Consider the following 19,628-nt stretch of genomic DNA (forward strand, 5'->3'; position numbering starts at 1 on the left):
ATAATTTGGTGTTCAAAGTGGTATGGCTTCCCTCAGAGGAGCAGGGGAGCATCACCACCTCTCACAGCTCATGACTGCTGGTTTTGGCACCCACTGAGGAGGAGGGAGGGAAAGTTGGAGTCCAGGTCCCAAGAGGCATGCTGAAGTCAGGGCCTCCTCCCATGGGATACACACTGGTGTGGGCAGGAGGCTGCCAGTGGCTGTGATGTGTTGCACCCAGATCTCTCCCTTCACTATGTCTTGGGCGTGCAGTGCTCACTGGTGCCCGTGGGAGGCTTTGGAAGAGTCGCACCTTGGCTGGCTGCCTGCCCAGCCCAGCACAGGAGAGGCCACCTGGGACACACACCTACAGAGACCTTCCAGTCTTGCCAACTTAAAATATAGGCAGCTGCTTTAAGTGCCTCAAGGGTTTGGGGATCACAGCCTTAGAGTTCAGCACCTCAGTTCCTCTTTAAGCACCAGAGCAGGATGGGCCTCCGGGGAAAAATGTATCAGGGAATTTCTCTGGCTTTATTTCCTGTAATTAGTGGCCTCAAAAATGAGAGAACTACCACTTTAGAGCATAAATGTATTTACACACCCACATGTAACATCTACTTGCCTCTGTAACAGCAAACTTTCAAATTAAAGGTAACTTCCCTAGCATTAGTTAATTTGCGCCGCAGAAGGAAAGCATCCAGATGCAAGACAGCAATTAGGTATGTACTTAGTTGTGGGTTTAACCCTGTCCTCTGTGTTTTCCTGAATTGGGGCCTTTGACCCAGTCCTTCGGACGCTGGAGCACACACCTACCTTCACAGCTGTGATTAGCTCTGAGTGGAGCTACATAACTTCAGATAGATGTTGAAGTGCCTGCAAGGAGTTGCACAACAGTGGCAGAGGCAAGACTCCACATTATCCCAATGCTGGAAACTCAGTGTCATTCCAAATTATCCCCTTCTCCTTCCTGCCTGTTTTGAGGCCCCTGATGTTTTCTGTCAAGATTTGAGATGTCACCTTCAGATGGTGCCATTGTCCAGAAAATAGTTTTAAGTATGGTGACACAAGATTTCTGTATTCTGCTAAAAATAAATTATCAGTAATTTGTTAAATGTGCTTAACCTCATTCAACCGCTCCTTCAGATTGTCTTTTAGTCTGTGATTTTTTTTTTTAGCAAAGACTGAGGAAATTTGCGTTGGTGGTTCCACATAGTTTAGAATTTAATTCTTACCTCAACATGGGAGGATTATTTTGGGATGGAGGGGTGGAGAGGATAACAGTTAAAAAAAAAAACAAACAAACAAAAAAACCCCTATACAACAAAAGCCCAACAAAATCCAAACCATTGCATTGACTCAGGACATGACTATTTGATAATAATGTTCATATATTGCAATCATATGATGCAACTTCCTGCTGCTCATGTCATGTTTGTCTCCTCAGTCAAGTACGGGCAGGTGACATCTTTTGGTCAAACTTCAGAAAAAAATTCAAGTTGGGGGAAGACTATTTACAAAATACTTGGCAATCTTTCTGTTTCATTAACAGGTTTAACAAGGCATTATTTAAAATGTTTCCAGTTCTGTGAAGATTAAGTTTTTAACGCTTTTTTTTTAAATGCTATTTAATCTTTTCTTCCTGCTGGCCCTGATATGCTGGCCGTTAGCTCAGCCCTGTCGCTCGCTTTCCCTTTTGTTTATGGGCAGTTTCACTTTCTGGTTTTGAAGCTTTTCTGTTTGGGTTGATAGGAAACATCTGCGCTTGCTTAAAAAAATGCCTCCTGGAATGTTCAAAAGGGCTCAGGAAAACGATTTTTAAATGATATGAGAGGTTGTCTTCACAAAATCAGAATTCAGGGCCTGAAGTTGTCTTAATATTGAGAATTATTTGAAGGCTCCCGGAAAGACCTTCTCTGAGCAAAAAGTTTTCAAAGGCATGTCACACTGCCATGGACACATTTAGAAAACAGATGATCAAATTATGTACTTCTAAATGTTGGTCTCTGTTCTCATTTTGAGTGGAAACAGTCTTTGTTTTGCCCGCTTCACAACTTCGAGGTTCTCTTTCTACTAGCAAAAGAGGTGCTTAATTTAGATCAAAAATGTGAATCGGCATAATTAAGCTCCACCACTCAAAGTGTTCAGTACCATCTCACTCCTGAAATTACTATTGAAATTACTGTCTGCCTACAACTGTTTTTCAAGTTTTTAGAAAAAAAACCAGATCATTGTTTTCATGAAATGTTTGTCAGGCTACTGCTCAGAGCACAAGAACCAAGAGCAAAGGCTATAGCTCTGCAGCAGTCTGTAGCTGGAACACCCACATTGGAGTGACTTCAGGCAGCCCCTTCACTCAAGTTTTATTAATACTTAAAAGTAACAGGAGTTTCGTCCCTTTTCCTCTTGCACGCACGCACTAATCTCAGCAAATATCTGTTTGCAGATAAAAAAAAATCTGAGCAAATAATCTGTTGACCTCAGAAGTGGATCAGGCTCCTCAAGAGGCACGTCTGGGGTTTTTTTCTTTCTTCCCCCCCACCCTTCTTAGATCAGTAACTTAAAAATGCAGCTGCACTGTTCTTGTTTTGTCATGAATCTCTTTTCTGTGTGTCTCTCTGACCACAGAAACTAGACAGATCTTGGAATAGTATGTGCCTATATTTAGTATGTATATATGTGTGTGTGTGTGTGTGTATGGGGCCAGGGGGAGAAATGCATTTCAAGAGTGAGAGGGAGACATTCTGATTGGTAAAAACTTAGATCTAGGATCACAAGTTCAGAAAAAACATCCATTTATAAGAAATATATCTCTTTAACTTTGAAGTATGGCTCCTTTAAGAGCAACAAGAAAGGCTGTAAACCTCTCAATCAGTTTCAGCCCTGGTTTAAATCCACCTTCAGTATAAAACTTAAGAACCTCTCCTTGGCCCCCGACATTACCTTCTCTTATTTTACACAGTGCTGACACACTTGTTTATGTTTTGATCTCTCTGGTGTTCCCAAGTGTCCCTTGTGCTCAGGTAATAGGGGAAAAGCCAAGAGGGGATTTATGGACCACAGATAGCTTGCAAACTAAAGAGACCTGTCACAGTTAGACTTGAAAAATAAATTTTAAATACCACAACTTCTGTATATGCATGGAAATTAGTAGGAGGGACAGCTTTACTGGGAAAATTCAGAAGGGAAGAAAAGAGCAATTATCTTTAGTCAGTCAAGAGAGAGCATGGGATTGTTGCACAAAGAAAGTTACGATCTCTGCGTGAGCTTCCTTTCTGTCACTCCTGGGCTTGCTCCTGCACATAAGGCACGTACATCCCCACCCTCGTGTTTAACCTTGTGACAGTCGGAGTTGTTTCTCCAGTTGAAGTGGCCCCAGTTTCTCTATCACTTTTCCAGCACCACCAGCATTTCTCCTTCCTCTTCCCCTCCTCCTGGGTTTTTTTCTTTAAAAGAGAAAAGTGTCAATTTGAACTTCCTGCTTGACAGACCCCACTGAGAAACTGATATGGGCCTGATAAGGTGGTATTTATTTATTTTTCCTGCTGCAAGGCTTCACAAGTCCTCCTTCTCACCCCCCTGTCCAGTTTTCAATACTGCCTGGTCTTGATACTTCCCAATGCTGATAGTGTCACCAGGAATGTTTGCTCTGAGACACTGCTGTGGTGAAAGGCAGCTGATAAGAAGATACAGATAATATTATCCACAGTGCCATTGTGGAGCTTCTTGGACCTAGGAGGACCTCTATGCTATGCCCAAAAATCTGGTTGACATTTAAAAAATGAGTTACCAGTCCAGGATTACAGACAAAATGACCAAAGAAAGTAGATGTTTTTTAAAGCCAGACAACACAATATGTTATTACTTTATTTTTGATACAGCTCTGGATTAAATTTTAGATACTGAGAGAACTAATTGGGAAGCTATCTGTGCACTTATCTGTGTACATGCTTGCTGTACAACACTCTTAAGTTTTATCATAAATATTTTAACTGAATTTAACTGTGTTCAGTTGCATTTCATTGCAGCTTGAAAACACACAAACTACCAACAAATCTCAAACTAAATTTGCTTGCTACTAGTCTAATGCCATTTCAAAAAGGATGCTACTGTAAAGTGGGTTGGTGTAAGTAGGCGCATGCTTTGAAAACAGCTGTTTTCTTGGATACGTTTAATAAATGGCTGTTTCTTTGCCTTATAGGGTAATGTTGCCAAATGATAGATTCCATCAGGGTAGTGCATAGTGAAGCAAAGAATCCGTGTTGAAAGCTGCGTGGTCATTGCCTGTTCTTACGTTCCTCACTGGGTTCAGATGATCCTCCAAAAATCAGAAATAACTGTTTCTCACCTCAGATAGTGAAGTAAGAACAGTCAGTCATGGAAGCGGAAACGTTTCTAAAGGACTGCAATGGTTTTGAGTCACGTACCTACTGGTGTTGGCTTGCACCTCCTGAGGGAAAGCCTGGCACTAACTAAGATTATGAAACCTTCTTGTAGTTTTTCCCCCTATAATAAAATATCTTACAAGTAATCAAGATTATGTAACAAAGATAAAGGCAGATTTGTTTTTCTACTGAATTTGTCTTTCAGTGTGCTGTTAAGATTGTATTATGTCCAGATAGCAAGGTCTTTGAATACAAATAAATAGAATATGTGCTGAACTGAGATGAATGCATGCTAGCTTCTATTTCCTTCTAAATACATATTTCTTTTTCCCTTTTTTTTTTTTTTAAGCACATTTCAACTTAAGCTGGAGCCAACCAGTCTTGCTTTCTTTTACTTTGCTTCAGCATTTTTTTATAAAGTACAGCTGTAAGCAGAGGAGTTTTGCATAGACTGAATGCCACAGAAATCTGCAGTAAACAGTCTGCTTTGTTGTAGATGTTCCTAAGCAGTATATTTAATGAGTAATGATCTGTTTACTGATGGAGAATACCTTCTCTTTGAAGAAGGCTTTCATCCTAGCCAGCCATGGTTTTTTTGGTACTGTAAGTAATTGAACTGGCTGGTGAAGTGACTGCTGCGGTTTGGAAAAACCCGATTTGTCATGCCTTGTTATTTTACTGAGGAACATTTCTGGGAGCTTGTGTTCTGTGAAGCCCTTCAGTTAAACCTGTATTGTGAACAAATGCTCGTTACCACATTTATTAGAAATACTGCTTAAAGAGACATTCAACAGCAAAGCCAGGCAAATTTAAGGGGAAAGAAAGGTGAAATCAGTTTGCAGAGTGGAGACTGGCACTCTGCAAATGCATCATCATCAGATCTCTATGTACTGGCCTGTATCCCCTAAATTAACAGTGCTTTATATTAACACTTAATACCAGCAGGCATTTCTTCACACAAAAATTAGTTTTCTGGCAAGTTGAATGATTGCTCATCTCTGAGAGATGACCTTCCTTCCCACTAAACTTGTAGGAGTTAGATTTTGTTTTGAAAAGAGATAATACCAGTGACATATCTAAATAGTCATTACTTTGTCTTTGTATTTCAGCACAAACCCACGTTAATCCAAAGCAGCACAGCGCTGATAAAGATGAGCTTTATCAGAAAAGCATCCCAAAGAAGGAGCACAGTGTGAAAGAAATCCTGAAAATGGAATCCAATCCTCAAAAAGGAAAAGACTTCTTTCAGACCAACATTTCACCAGTTACTCCAGAAAAAGACTTGGATGATTTACATAAGAACTATAGCCCGGAGAGGTGTTTCTTCCCTCGAGTTGTCTACCCAATCCGACCTCACATTCCAGAAGACTATCTGAAAGCTTCCTTAGCATATGGCATGGACAGACCCAGCTACATTACTCACTCGCCCATCCAGGCATCTACTACACCGAGTCCTTCCGGGAGGAGCAGCCCAGACCAAAGTTTAAAAAGTTCAAGCCCCCACAGTAGTCCAGGGGTCACGGTTTCGCCTCTGGCACCTACTTCCCAAGAGCACAGAGAGCCATACCCTTACTTGAATGGATCATATGGCTCAGAAGGATTGGGGTCTTATCCTGGATATGCACCCCCTGGCCACCTCTCACCTGCCTTTCTACCGTCCTACAATCCCCATTACCCCAAATTCCTGTTACCTCCATTCAATATGAGCTGTAATAACCTGAGCGCTTTGAACAATATCAATGGCATCAACAATTTCAATCTCTTCCCAAGGATGTATCCTCTTTATGGCAACCTGCTCAGTGGAGGTAGCCTTTCCCACCACATGCTGAACCCTACCACGCTCCCCAGCTCATTGCCCAGTGAAGGAGGCCGTCGACTGCTGCAGCCTGATCATCCAAGAGACTTTCTCATACCAGCACCCAACAGTGCCTTCTCTATCACGGGCGCTGCTGCCAGCATGAAGGACAAGCCATGCAGCCCTACCAGTGGGTCCCCCACCGCTGGTACAGCAGCCAGTTCAGAACACATAATGCAACCTAAACCTACCTCAGTGGTGTTGGCTGCCACCGGCGGTGAAGAAGCCATGAATCTCATTAAAAGTAAGAGGAATGTGACCGGTTACAAAACCCTCCCATACCCACTGAAAAAGCAGAATGGGAAGATCAAGTACGAATGCAATGTTTGCTCCAAGACCTTTGGCCAGCTCTCCAATCTGAAGGTAGGCAGTGGAGAATAAGACAGGAGCCTTCTTTGAAGGCTCAGGTTTCTCCCTGTAGGTTTTCGAGGAAAAGCAGGGTCAGGCCTCCCTTGCTTGTTAGGCTGTTTATTCGTCTGGGCTTAGTACAGCATCCCCCAGCAAGAAAGCGTGGTTGTGTGTTTTAATACTGACGCCACCTAATTAACTAGATAACATTGTATTTTGGCAATGGGACTCTTCCGCTGACTTTAGGAAACATCTGAAAGCACTTTTGTTGTAGTACTGGAAACTGCAAATTGTTAATTGCTTTGTCTCTCCCTAGGTGCACCTCCGAGTACACAGCGGAGAGAGACCATTTAAATGCCAGACTTGCAATAAGGGCTTCACACAGCTGGCTCACCTCCAGAAGCACTATCTGGTACACACGGGAGAAAAACCCCACGAGTGTCAGGTATGTAATGCACAGAGAGAGAGATGATTCCTTCTGAGGCCAAAGGGACAGCAGGGCTTTGCACACCCCATACAGTGTGCAGGGAGGGCTGAGGGACAAACCCTTGGCTGCTCAGGGCCAGAATCCACACCACAGCTGGGCCCAGCCCTTGTGCAGCAGCATCTGTGAGACAGCACGATTGCCTGCAGCCTGCTAGAGCAACATCTGCCTGATACAGTTTTGCTATCAGCCACACTCAAAATGACATTCAGCAATATTTAAATAAAAAAAGGTGGGGATTTTTTTCCCTTTGTGAGAAAGTGTGAAGATATAGAAAGCTGCTGCTTCGTCCTGCCGTCTCCTCCTAGGTGTCTGTGATTTAAACCATAAAATCGCCTCCCACTCACTCGCTGTTTCTCTGCCACCCCCCACATTAGGTTTGTCACAAGCGGTTCAGCAGCACCAGCAATCTCAAAACCCACCTGCGGCTCCACTCTGGAGAGAAGCCTTACCAGTGCAAGCTCTGCCCGGCCAAATTCACCCAGTTTGTGCACCTGAAGCTGCACAAGCGTCTCCACACCCGGGAACGCCCCCATAAATGCATCCACTGCCACAAGAGCTACATTCACCTCTGCAGCCTCCAGGTCCACCTGAAGGGCAACTGCCCCGTTGCCCCTGCCTCTGGCCTCTCCATGGAGGACCTGAACCGAATCAATGAGGAGATCGAGAAGTTCGATATCAGTGACAATGCTGACAAGTTGGAAGAAGTGGAGGACAATATCGACTTAACGTCGATCGTGGAGAAGGATATACTGACCATGCTCAGGAGGGAAATGGAAGGAGCTAATCTGAAAGTCTCTCTACAGAGGAACCTGGGAAATGGGCTTATCTCCTCAGGATGCAACCTTTACGAGTCGTCAGATATGTCAGTTATGAAGTTGCCTCACGGTCACCCACTACCTCTGTTACCTGTAAAGGTCAAGCAAGAAACAATTGAACCGATGGACCCTTAAGACTTTTTGGCAAAGTGATTTTTTTTTATTTATGACTTGGCAAGTCAGGGTGCCTGTAGCAGTTGCTTGTACATAGTTTCAATGCTGCAAAGCAATCTTGGCTTACAGTAGTTTCCCTACGCTCTCCAGCTGAAAGAAGGAACTCCAAAGTTACTGTTTTCTCAGGGCATAAAAAGGGGCAAAGGACTGTGCATTGCCTCGCCAGTTACTAAGAGACAATCATCTATCCATAATTATTTTTTCAATGATAGTACTTCATAATTTATTATGCAATTAATCATTCTAAAAGCAATAATTAGGAAAATGTTTACAATGACTGGAAAAATTCATTGTAATTTTTACTTTAAATGTTTTTATTTTTTGTTTTATGGCCATTCCTTGTAGATTTTTTTTTTCTGCACATCTGTTTTAAGAACCTAAGATTAGGGTTTCAGTAAATGTATTTTATGTACCAATGTCTTTTAAACAAATGTGGTTTTTCATATTGCCAAAGTTGGACATGTGACATACAGAATCCTAGATCTGTTGGTTTGAAAAAAAAATTCTGTGTACTTTCATGAGCAAATCACCCCACTGGGAATTGAAAAGCAAAAAAAAAAAAACCAAACCAACAACCCAGAGTAGCAGCAAGCAGGGAAGAAAGAACTTCTCCTGCCTCTCAGAGGAGAGGAGAAAGATTTTTCTGCCTGCAGCTCTCCCTGGAACAGATGTGGCACAGCAAACACTGACCTGCCATGGACAATACCACAGGTTTTTAGAAAACAGCTCTAGCCCCACATATTGTCATGTAACTTTAAGACCAAAGGAACACATGAGCTTAAAGTGGCTTTTCCAAAATAGAATCTCACATTCTTTTGTTTCCAAAAGCAGTTTAAAAGCAAAGACACAAATATTATTAATATTCTGCCTAAAAGGGGGTTTGGGCAGATTTCTTTCTTCTGATTTTTGTTTTATTTTGGGTTTTTTGGCCAGAGCCTTCCAGGGATAAAAAAAAAAGATGGTCAGATTCCCTGAGAAAGAAGGGGTTCAGTTTTACTTGTATTTTTCTCTCCCACTTTGCCTGGGTAGAAGTGGGGAGCAAAGTCCTTTCCTGGCACATAATTTTTTTTTCTTCCTTCCTGTACGACTCAGATTTTTCTCAGTATTTGTGTTTGTACATTTTGTGGTTAATTTAATTAAAGAAGAAAAGGGCATTGCAAAGTTGTTGAACAACAATTACCTCAGTGCTTGTGTCCAGTGGTGCAGACAATGCTGTTTTACCTAAATGCTTTGCTACTTTAGAGAAGAAACCAAAATGTGCACAGGAAAAGATAGAATGCACGTCCTTTTATCTTTTTGTTTTGCTAAGCCCAAAGATGATATGGTGATGTTTGAGGTGTAGCAAAGAATACATGTATATTTATAGATATATTTATACCACTATACGATATATGTATATGTATATATATTTATACCACTTAAGTTGTGAGCCAAACCATGTAATAAAACCTATTTTTCATCTAAGTGTGAAAATCAAATGTTATCCCAGTTTTGCAAATAACCAGTGACCTCAAAACCAGAAGGTTGTACCGAGGCATTTATCACTTGCAAATACACACGCACAGCTGAAGGTGAAGCCGGGACTTGCAAACACGTGAGTGACATCATCATGCATCCACGTGTGGCATCTCAGTGAATTTGGTGGGAATGACCCTGTTTTCAGGCCAGGGCTCCTTCAGTCCCCTGCTCTCCTGGCAGTCTGCACTGGGAGGGAAGGAGGCTGGTGGTCAGTCAACAGACAGCCAGAAAATGTAACTGAAAGAACTTGAAAAGAAGCCAAATATGACCCGTGCGTGATGTGGTCACAAATCACAGTAAGGGCAGGATGGAAGTCAAGGGGGGACAAGGCCCTTGTCTCATTGTGCCCTGCCACTAACGAGTTGCACAGTCAACTCACATGAATATAAGTAGCATTATTACACACCTCCCTCCATGTATCCCTTTTTGTCTGGTTATGTTTTTTAAAAAATTTTTAAAGTCCACCTCAACAATTCAGGATTCGGTGGTCTTTTTTTTTCAGCAAACTTCATTTTAATGCCTTCTGTTAAAAAAACAAACAATCCTGAAATACAGGTCTCCCAACACAGCTTTTGAAGGGCTCCAGTTCATAACATTTCCACTCTTGCAAATTGTGAGGCTGACATCTTTTAAATGTAGCAATAGTTCATAAATATAGTACTTAATTGTAGGATAAACCAAAGTATCACTACTCTGTCACTGGACACACACTTTTCCTATTATTGCCTGTAGTGCTTTCTTGTATTTGATACAAAATTTACAAGAATTTATATGCATCAGCTTTAAGAATTGTTACTTCTCTTTACTGTTTCCCCCTTCCCTTAGACGTTTTACATGTGAATGTAGCAACAATCAACAGTGTTTTTGGGGGTTTTTTTGTCTCTCTTAAGAAAGACTCTGACCAAAGTTAACAGGCTTTTTACTTTGCTAGAACAACAAACTATCATATGTTTACGTATTGGTTTACATCATTATTTATGTGCAAATTGTCAAATGTAAATTAAATATAAGTGTTCATTGCTTTACTGATGCTTCCCTTGTCTTCAATCTCTCTGCACCAACTGGGTGCGCGGCCTGGTTGTGGCCCCAATGCTGCTTCACTGAGGGCAGTGGTGTCTTCAGCAATGCTGACTCCTGCCTTTGTGGGTTCTGATTTTCCCTCATTGAAAGCTGCAAACAGCAATGCCAGAGCTGAATACCCTGGCTTCATTTTGTACAGAGGTTTCCTCAGTTTCAGCCAGTACCTTTTAAAAAAAAAAAAAGCCAAGAATTTTCTGTGTTTCAATGGAAATACTTGAATGCTATCTGTCTCAGAGATATGTGACCAGGGTTCTCATTTACATTTTTCCAAATGATTGTCATTTCTGGCCTGAAACCATAACCACCAGGACCACAATGACACACTCAAAATGTCAGTGTGAGACCACTTAGTCCTGTCTCAGCATGGTGGGAACTGCATTCAAAACAAACGTGGATCTGTTGTTAAGTGCTCACAAAGGAGATGTGAACACTGCACTAAATCCAGGGGAAGGTCAAGTGTCCACCCCTCCCTCCCCACCTCAGCCCAAGAGTAACAGCAGGCCAGGATGCCCCAGAAAGCTAATTCAACATTTGCTACTTCCATCATTTACCGTGAGATCTAAACCAGAGAGGCCATGTGCTGCCCTGCCCTACCTGAATGTTAAAGAAATAACGTTCCTGCGCATATTGAGACACTCAGCGCCGTATGATGTTTTAAAAGTATTTCACTGTCCTCTTAAAAAAATTCATTTAAACATCTGTCTCAAGAATTTGAAATACTGCCAACACCGAACTGTGGAGTTAAGAAAACCAGAGCACTGTTGTCATAAACGTGCCAAATGCAGCATGTTATATTCCCATATTCAACAGAGCTATTGCTGTAATAATTTTTTGTAAAAAACATAGGATAACCATTACCGCCATAAATCATACTTCATTACTTGGCAGAGCGTTACGTTGTGCTGGAGAGTTATGTCCTGGGGACACTTGTAAGCTTTAGAAGATGTTTAATAAAACACATTACATAAAAAGACAATGCACGTTATAGATCACAGCCTCGCGAGGCCGAGCCCGGCAGCTGCTGCCTTGGTTTCTGGCGGCCCCCAAGCCGGATGGAGCCGCTGATGGCATGTGCTCTGAGCAGCAGTACAGCGGGATTCAGCCATGGCAACACCACCACCACCAGGTCGGATAACCACAACAGCGTTAACTAGGGGCAGGGGAGAAAAGCTAATCGATTTGGGAGCTGCCACAAAACGCAGCCCTGTGACAGCGCGTGCCCCAGCACAGAGCCGCTGGCTGCCTGTGGGCGGGCAGGCCTCATGCCTGTCTTGCTGCCGTCAGTGTGAAAATGTTCAGGGGCCAAACGTGTTGGGCAATGTGGCCTTGCCAGCTGAGCTGCTTTGCCACAGGACAGGGTGAATTACAGCTGAGATAGACTCAAGCACAGATTTAGGGAGGATCCTGCCGTTCTGGCTGGTTTATAAAGCCCAGTGCCTCTCAGCTGGGTACTGGGGAGACACCGCTAATTCCCAGTGTGGCCAATTATGGCCTTGAGGTCGAAAATGAAAAATGTGACTCATTGAGGGGGTATGAGCCCTTTGGGTTCAAATCAGTGTCTGCCAGTGCACGGCTGCGTCTCAACACGTGCTGGGACCGCGTGGGATGCGGCCCAAAACCTTTGCTGTCATTCAGAGGTGTTACATTAGAGTGAGGGAAATAGTTGTGGCTGTAATTAAAGGCAGCCAGGAAACACTTGGCTAATTACTGCATGAGCTGGAGCTGAGTGGATGCAGTGCAGCTGAGGAATGTGCCCATCATGGGGCAGGTATCTGCAAAACACAGGCTGTCATGGTGGCTAAAGAAAAACTCACTGACAGCATCAAAGCAGCCGCCCTGGCACTGAGGGGGAGGTTTCCCTCCTCTGCCCAGGGTTGGGGTAGGCTGGCAGGGAAAAGGCAGCTGCCTGGCCTGGGATGTGGGGGGCACAGGTTGACATTTTGGCAACTTCAGCACAGTCTTGCCTGAACAGCAGAAAAACAAGACTTTTTGTCAAAGATATGGCACTTCCCAAAACCGTAAGTGTTTAATTTTTCATGAGATGATGAAACAGATCCATCCTGCAACCAGCATGGCTGCTGCCCTTCCCATTCTCATGGGAAGTACATGGAAGAGCTGGCAAGGAACACATTTGCATCCCAGTTGAGGCCACCTTTGTACCAACTGCCATCAATGATAGAGTTTCCAACATGCTGCATGACTCTGCTTTCACTCATTTTTAAGAGATTGGGGAACATTTCCCAGCAATCCACTGTGGCAGCCAAATGGGAGAGGGACCACTAAGCCTCACCAAGTCCCTGCTGCTGCCTGAGTGCTGCCTTCTGATGCAAAGTTGTATTCTTGTCCCATGATAGAGAGGTCAGGTGTCTGCTGCGAGGTGTGTGCAAGCAGACGTTGACTTCTGCTTCAAAGTCAAAGTATCCTTAGTTCCACCATGAGAGCTTGCACCTTGGAACTGGTTGAATGGTGCTCTGCACAGGAAAACCCAGCCCAGGAAAGATGAAATGGTGCTTTCCACCTCCAGGCAGCACAGGCTCTGCTGGCTCAGGCTGTTCAGCTCTACAAACTTCAGCCTGCACAAGCTCACCTAGGAAAGGCCCCTGAGACATCACCCCCAGCACCCTTTTCTAGAGCACAGCAATACAGCTCCCTGTGCCAGCCAAAGCCCAGAGCCTGAACATCTGTCTCCTGGCACTTCAGAGGCACCTGCCAGCCACTACATCCAGCCACAAATTGCTTTCTGAAGCTGGGGGTTACACAGACTGCCTGCCACGATAGGTAAACAAGGGAGCAGAAGCCCAGTAGTGGGGCAAGGATCTGCAGTGACTGGGTGGGTGGCACACACCCCTAAGAGCTGATCCTCCCTGGCAGGGGGGAACTCTGGCACAGGGCATGCATGAGTTTCTGCTCCTTTTTGACACCAGGGCTTGGGGCAGAAACCTGTTCCCAAAGCATGGAGACAGGCAGCACCGGTGTGTGCACTGGGCAGAGATCTCTAAAAAGAGATGCCTGGCCCTCCAGGAAAGGGAGATGGACACTCAGAGCTCCCTCCTCCCTGTGAGCTGTCAGCCAGGCACCTTGGTGACATTTGGGTGCCGTGGGCCTTCCTTCCTCCTCCCCAGCTGCACGTGGAGAGATGGTTGGGATGCCAAACCACTTAGGTAGGTGTGACAAAATAGCCCTATTGAAGGGAGCAAAACCAGTATGACTTCCTTATTGTGCAATGATTAATAAAGGCTTTCAGCTCTTTTTCTCCATTAATTGTGAATAAGCAAGTCCTTGATCATTTCCTTATCCAAGGACCGAGTGAGATTCCTTACAGCATTCCTGCCCCAAAGTGGCCACACTGCGCTGGGAAGAGAAGCGATTCCTGCAATATTGAAACCACGCACAGCAAAATCAGAGGCTGAAAACCTCTTTCCCAGTTCGCCTGTGCTGAGGACTCAGCTGTTAGAATGTGGTACAAGTCTTAGGGTTAAGGAGACCCAACGCTCCTGCCTTTACCAGCTGAATTTTACACACTAAATCCTAACTTAAATGAGCAAAGCAGTGGCCAGCTTTTGGGCAGGAAGAGGAGTGTGGCAGGCAGCATTCTGTATGTGATTTCTTGGATATTATAGTTCCCAGTCTCCCTACAGCTTTCCTATGGCAAAATTTTCTGTGTGAGAGCTGTCCTGTGAACTCCAGGAAACATTTTTCTTCCCCCACCTTCACCTTCTTAGTCTACCTTGTGTATTCAGATGACCTTTTGTTTTTAAGGGACAGGTTCTGTACATCTTTACAGACCAGATTTGCTCTTCTTGTCAGCCTCAAAACCCTATGCACAAATTCTTTACTAAGAGAGGGGAGTTTGGTTTCTTCCGGCTACGCTGGAGCCACGTCCCTAGGCGGGGACCCAGTTACCAGGCTGGGTGGTATCCCAGAGAGGTCTCACTTTACTCACAACCAGTCATGAAAAAAACAGAAGTTAAAAATGTTGTAGAAACTGCAACCAGGTGCTAAGGGGGGCAAGAATACATGAAAAGTGAAAATTTGCCTTTTTAATAAGCCGTTACAAGTTGGGTGTTTAGGAGGGAACACGCGCTGGTGCTTGTAGTCATTCAGTGAAGATTTGATGTGTGTGCGTGTTTTTAATGAGACCAGAGGGTGCAGAACAGGGCTCCTTTTCTAATCTATATTGCAGCAATTTGTGCATGTCTGTAGCTGTGGGTGTTATGTGCTTTCTACTCTGAGTGGTGAGTTTCAGTTTGATTCTGCTCTTGAGAGCTGTGGGGACAGTTTGCACTCGCCTTATCAATGCAGAATCCAAATTGCTTCACAGTGCACCCAGCCCCCTGACACTGCAAACTGAGAAAATACGCTTTAAGCACAGAGAAGTGAGAGAGGTGACAACCAGAGGGCTTTTTCTCAGCAGAGCATCCCAATCTGCCAAAACCCTCACAACCCAGTCAGTGGGGCAATAAGCTGCCTCTAGAGCCACAACCTCAGTGCCACAGTGAGAGGCCCCAGCCAGGATCCCAGCTAGCAGAGCCAGGATTCCAGGGCTGGGGCTCTTTTCCTACATCCCCTTTGTCCTAAAATCCTGCTTCAGCCCTGTTTCCTTGCACTGATGTCCCAGCACTGGGGTCCCAGCCTGGCAGCTACAAACGGGACAGCTGCAGGACATGCTTGCCCATCCCCATTCTTCCCTGGGCTGGCCCTGAGCAAGTCTGGCCACAAGCCACTGACCAAAACTGTGCCCATGATTAGAGATGGCAGCAAGGGAAGGGCAGGGCAGGTATGTCCATGGCCCTTGGGAAGCAGCTCTAGATTGGCTCCGAAGGCTTGTGGTCTCAATAGTAACTCCTGTGCCCAGCTGTGCAGTTGATTTCCACATGAGCATTGCTATCTTTATATCTGTTTGCTATAAACACCCAGCTTTTAGACTACACACCAATGTCCCTACTGGCTGTCCTGCTGTCCCCACATGGGCTGTGACTGAGAGGAGCCATTCAGGAGGATTTCAGCGTAGCTCCCTGGGGATACCCCAGTTCCTATTGCCCTCCTTGGGAGCCACATGCCACAAATCACTGGGAGACTTGTTCATAAAATACCTGAGTATTTCTAAGATGAAGTTATGACCTACATAGGAGCTATGTGCAGATTTCCTTCCTCCCTCAGATCTGCCTGAGTTTGTAATCCCCGCCAGATACAATATTCAGGAGTGACTGTGTTGTTTGCTGCACTGTCGTTTGTCTTGCTTGACCTCAAAAAGCAGCCCAGGAGATGAGGTGGAACAGTGGCTGCAGGTGCAAGTGGTTCAAGATCTGCTGGGCAGGGGCAACATGGCCCAGGCCCTTCTGCTGTGTAGGGCAGGATTATCCTTATCCTGCTAATGAGCACCCAACAGAGAGGAAGGCTGAGGAGTGGAGGGGACAAACCTTAAAGGAGGCACAGTGCTCTCCAATTTCTTTCAAAATCTTAGCTATTCATCTGAATTGAGGAGGCTAGAAAACAAGGGCCCTCCCTGACCATTAAACCCATTTCCTGAAGCAGCACACACCCCTGCAAAACACTCTAAGTGCCTTGTTAGACATGAACATGCTAAATCTCAGGTTTTTGCCACTGGTCGCTTGTCCATTATCTCCCTCTGCATCCATTAGCCACAAGAAAATGCCTCAACCCCATGCGAGTCTGACTCCAAAAATATATCCAGGGATGGAGCCAGACACAGAGTTCAGTTACAGGTTCTCATTTACCCCAGATTTTGGGTGTTTAAGTCTGGGAATACCAGTTGATGCCATTCCTACTACATTTAAAAAAAAATTAATTTTCAGTGTAATTATTAAATCAGTCTAAACACTAAGGCAGTGATGAGTATCTACATGGGGGAATATATCCAAGATCAAGCTTATCTAACAATGTGGTTTAAGGACAAACTTTTTATTTTTAATCTAAAAAGTTCAGTACTTCAAGGCCAGAGCTAAACAATAAAGACAAGGACCCTGGAGCCAAGATGTCTGTGTTCTGCTTTTGATACGTCCACTAACTAGTAGTGAGGTCTGGAACAAGTCAGTTGACCTTCCCATACAGCACCCAACTCATTTGTAGAATAGGTATAAGACTTGTTCAGGCTGTGGTGTAGGACTAATATTTGTACCTTGTTCTGAGATCCTCTGATCTGTAACTGCATGTATTTTGTTGTTCATAGAGAGAACAATTTGCTTACAGGACTATCTGCAATACCGTAATATTTAGAAATCCTCACTTTACGGGCTATGACTACCCTGAACTCAACACAAACTCTCTCTGCCCCAAGGACCTTACAAACGAAGCACTATTAAAAACCCAAAAACCACAGTGGCTAGGTGCACAGCTTAAATTTCCATTTTCTCTCAGCATTTTCCCACGAGGGGATTGCATGTGAGAGCACACAACAGAGAGTCAGATCATGCCCGGATCGGTTGTGCTGGCATGCCATTTGGCAATACAAGAATGACATAAATTAAAGTGAAACCTCTTCACCTCAGCCTAAGTGAAAATGTGAAGAGCAAAGGAGGGTGAGGAGGAAAGAGAGCTATTGATCCATATCTACTCAACAGTCAGATCAGTGGTGTGGTGGCAACAAAAGACATGCCTTTGCTTTTTCAGTAGCTAATAATCTATAGAGAGCCATTTCCTTTTCTGCTGTTGAGATAACACATTCGCCACCTCAGCTGCATGCAAATAAATCATGCCTCTGCTTAACTAATTTACCTCTCTGGTGCAGACAGAAGGGCAGAAACCTCCCACCAGCGCTGACTGACATGCTGAACTGAAAAAGGAGCCATCTCACCCAGAACTTTCTGAAATGCTTAAATCATTAGAGGAAACTGCACTAAATGCTCTGCAGGAGAGACATGGCTCTGTGAAATTAAATGGGTTATTTTTGCTGGTCTTCAGTCCTGCCTCTGACCCACATGTGGTTTGCAGGCTGGAACTGACACTATCCAAAGAAAAGCATTTGGTATCTCTGCACATAGACCACAGCTGGTCAACAACTCATCCCAGATTTAAACACAGTGTATAACTCTCATCTGTTGCCAGAAATTAATATTACATGGTATTAAAAGCCTGGGCCCCCAGAACTGTGCTGAACTGAGTGGGCCTTCACATTGCTTGGAAACAAACAGGTACCAGGTTGGACATGTGTCTGCATCTAATGGAAACCTTGTTCTGATCAAAACGCTGACACCACTTTCACTCGCTCACATACATTCACCTCTCTCCCTGTGTTACTGCACCACAAGCAAGGTTCAAATGTCAAGCACCAAAAAAAGCTATGAAGAGACAGAATTAATTAAGCTTGTCCACACATAGCTTCAGGAGCAGCCTTGCTTGCAGGGTCACACACTGGTTTTCCCACAGGACTCTTACCTTGCTCAGTGCACAAGGCAGGAAATGCTCATCCTGCATGGGACAGGGCAGAGATGCCATCCCTCTCACCCCATCTTCCTTTCTGGCTACATGGCTCTGGCCTTTGTGCTCCTGCCCCACTCTCCAGCTGGGGCCATTTGCTCTTGAGTGCTTTCAGTAGACTCACTGGAAAGATGGCTGAAGGCTTCACCTGTGTCAGTCAGCATCCATGTGGGAGAGGAAGGTGGTATCCCTAGGCAGGACTGAAAAAGAAAGAAAATACAGGAGTTTGAAGTCAAATACTCTCTTTGGGTGCCCAGAGTTTTCAGGGCAGCTTATCCCACATGTTATTTGACTTAAGCTTATCTTAACCTCAGGGGTCACTGGGAATCCTGAACACCTTCAAACCAAACACAAAACCAGGGATAACTATGCTACATGACCTGTGAAAACTCAGGTTGAGTGACTTGCTCCATGCTATGCACAACTCCTTGGGTAACAGCCAATGGAAAACATTTCCCCTAGGCAGCCCTCCAGTGTCTGGCCATGATAGCCCCTCCATCTATTCCTCCTCTTTGAAGAGACCACCTCCAAGGTGTGGGGTTTACACATTAGAGCCTCCTTTGGTTCCCGATTCCAAAGGCCAAGGGCAAAGGTAACACGTGTCCTGTAAAGACCACATCGTTATACACAGGCATGCAGGACTGACTGACTTAATTCCAGCTTTTCTCAGCCTCTGAGTGCCTGTGATTGCTGCCTCAGTGCTGTCCTCACTGGCTGCCTGGGCAAACTCTGAGGCTTTGGAAAGCAGATGCACTGGCAAGATTTGTCCATTCTGTGGCTGTCCCATGGTATGTCTGCACAACACAGCAGGATTGGCACTTTCCATGTATCAATCCACCAGCTCTGCTAGCCATGGTACTGCTGCTAGGAGAAGCCTGTCACCCATGATGCAGACTGGCATGGGAGGGTGGTGAACCTTCCGCTCTTTCTCTCCATCCCTGTTACCTTTCTCATTCTCCCCTTCCCTGTGCCCAGCCCTGTCCTCTTGCCTTCTAGGTGAGCATCCCTGGGGCTCCTGGATCCCTGCCAGTGCTGCAAGCCCTGCCAGCACACTGGCCATGGGGGACAGCGGCCACCAGCTTCTTCAGTCTTCCCAGAAGGAGAATTTCTGGTGAAGTGAAGCAGTGAAACAGCACCTTTCTTTGGAAAACATGGTGCCTCATAAGTGAGGGGACCCACACAACTAAGGGCAAGGGTGAGATGAAATACTAAGAGAGAGAAAAAGAAAAAAAAAAGGAAGAACATCTTTTCACAGTCTGTAGATGCAAAGTGAAACTGTTTTGATAGATTCAACTCTCCCACATTGAAAGGTCCAGAGTTTCTCATCTCCGACTTTAATCTGAGGCATGAAATTTCACCCATGACTTGACAAACTGTAACATCCATGACGCTTTCTGGCTCCTTGGAAACCTGTTGCCACCCTGCCAGAGCTCTCCTTTAGTATTTTGCTGGGTTGATATTACCAAATTACTCTTTTTTTTTAGGATTTTCCTTATTTTGACACATTTTGCTAATACTTTTCCCTGGAGCTGGAAATCCAGTGATATGGAGCT

At 44.6% G+C, this 19,628-nt stretch overlaps 1 protein-coding gene across 11 annotated transcripts in view; it reads left to right on the top strand.

The window, feature by feature from the left end:
* PRDM1 (PR/SET domain 1) overlaps window positions 1-10,583 on the top strand; it is a 102,738-nt gene extending 92,155 nt beyond the window's left edge. For all 11 annotated transcript variants that reach the window (XM_048299421.1, XM_048299420.1, XM_048299419.1 and 8 more), the window contains 3 exons: window positions 5,471-6,579; window positions 6,881-7,009; window positions 7,426-10,583. In XM_048299421.1, the coding sequence (XP_048155378.1) occupies window positions 5,471-6,579; window positions 6,881-7,009; window positions 7,426-8,001 (1,814 nt within the window). In that variant the 3' untranslated portion in view covers window positions 8,002-10,583. The remainder of the gene's footprint in view (window positions 1-5,470; window positions 6,580-6,880; window positions 7,010-7,425) is intronic.
* Window positions 10,584-19,628: the final 9,045 nt, after the last annotated feature.

Source organism: Corvus hawaiiensis, chromosome 3, assembly GCF_020740725.1.
Source record: "Corvus hawaiiensis isolate bCorHaw1 chromosome 3, bCorHaw1.pri.cur, whole genome shotgun sequence".
NCBI lineage: Eukaryota > Metazoa > Chordata > Aves > Passeriformes > Corvidae > Corvus > Corvus hawaiiensis.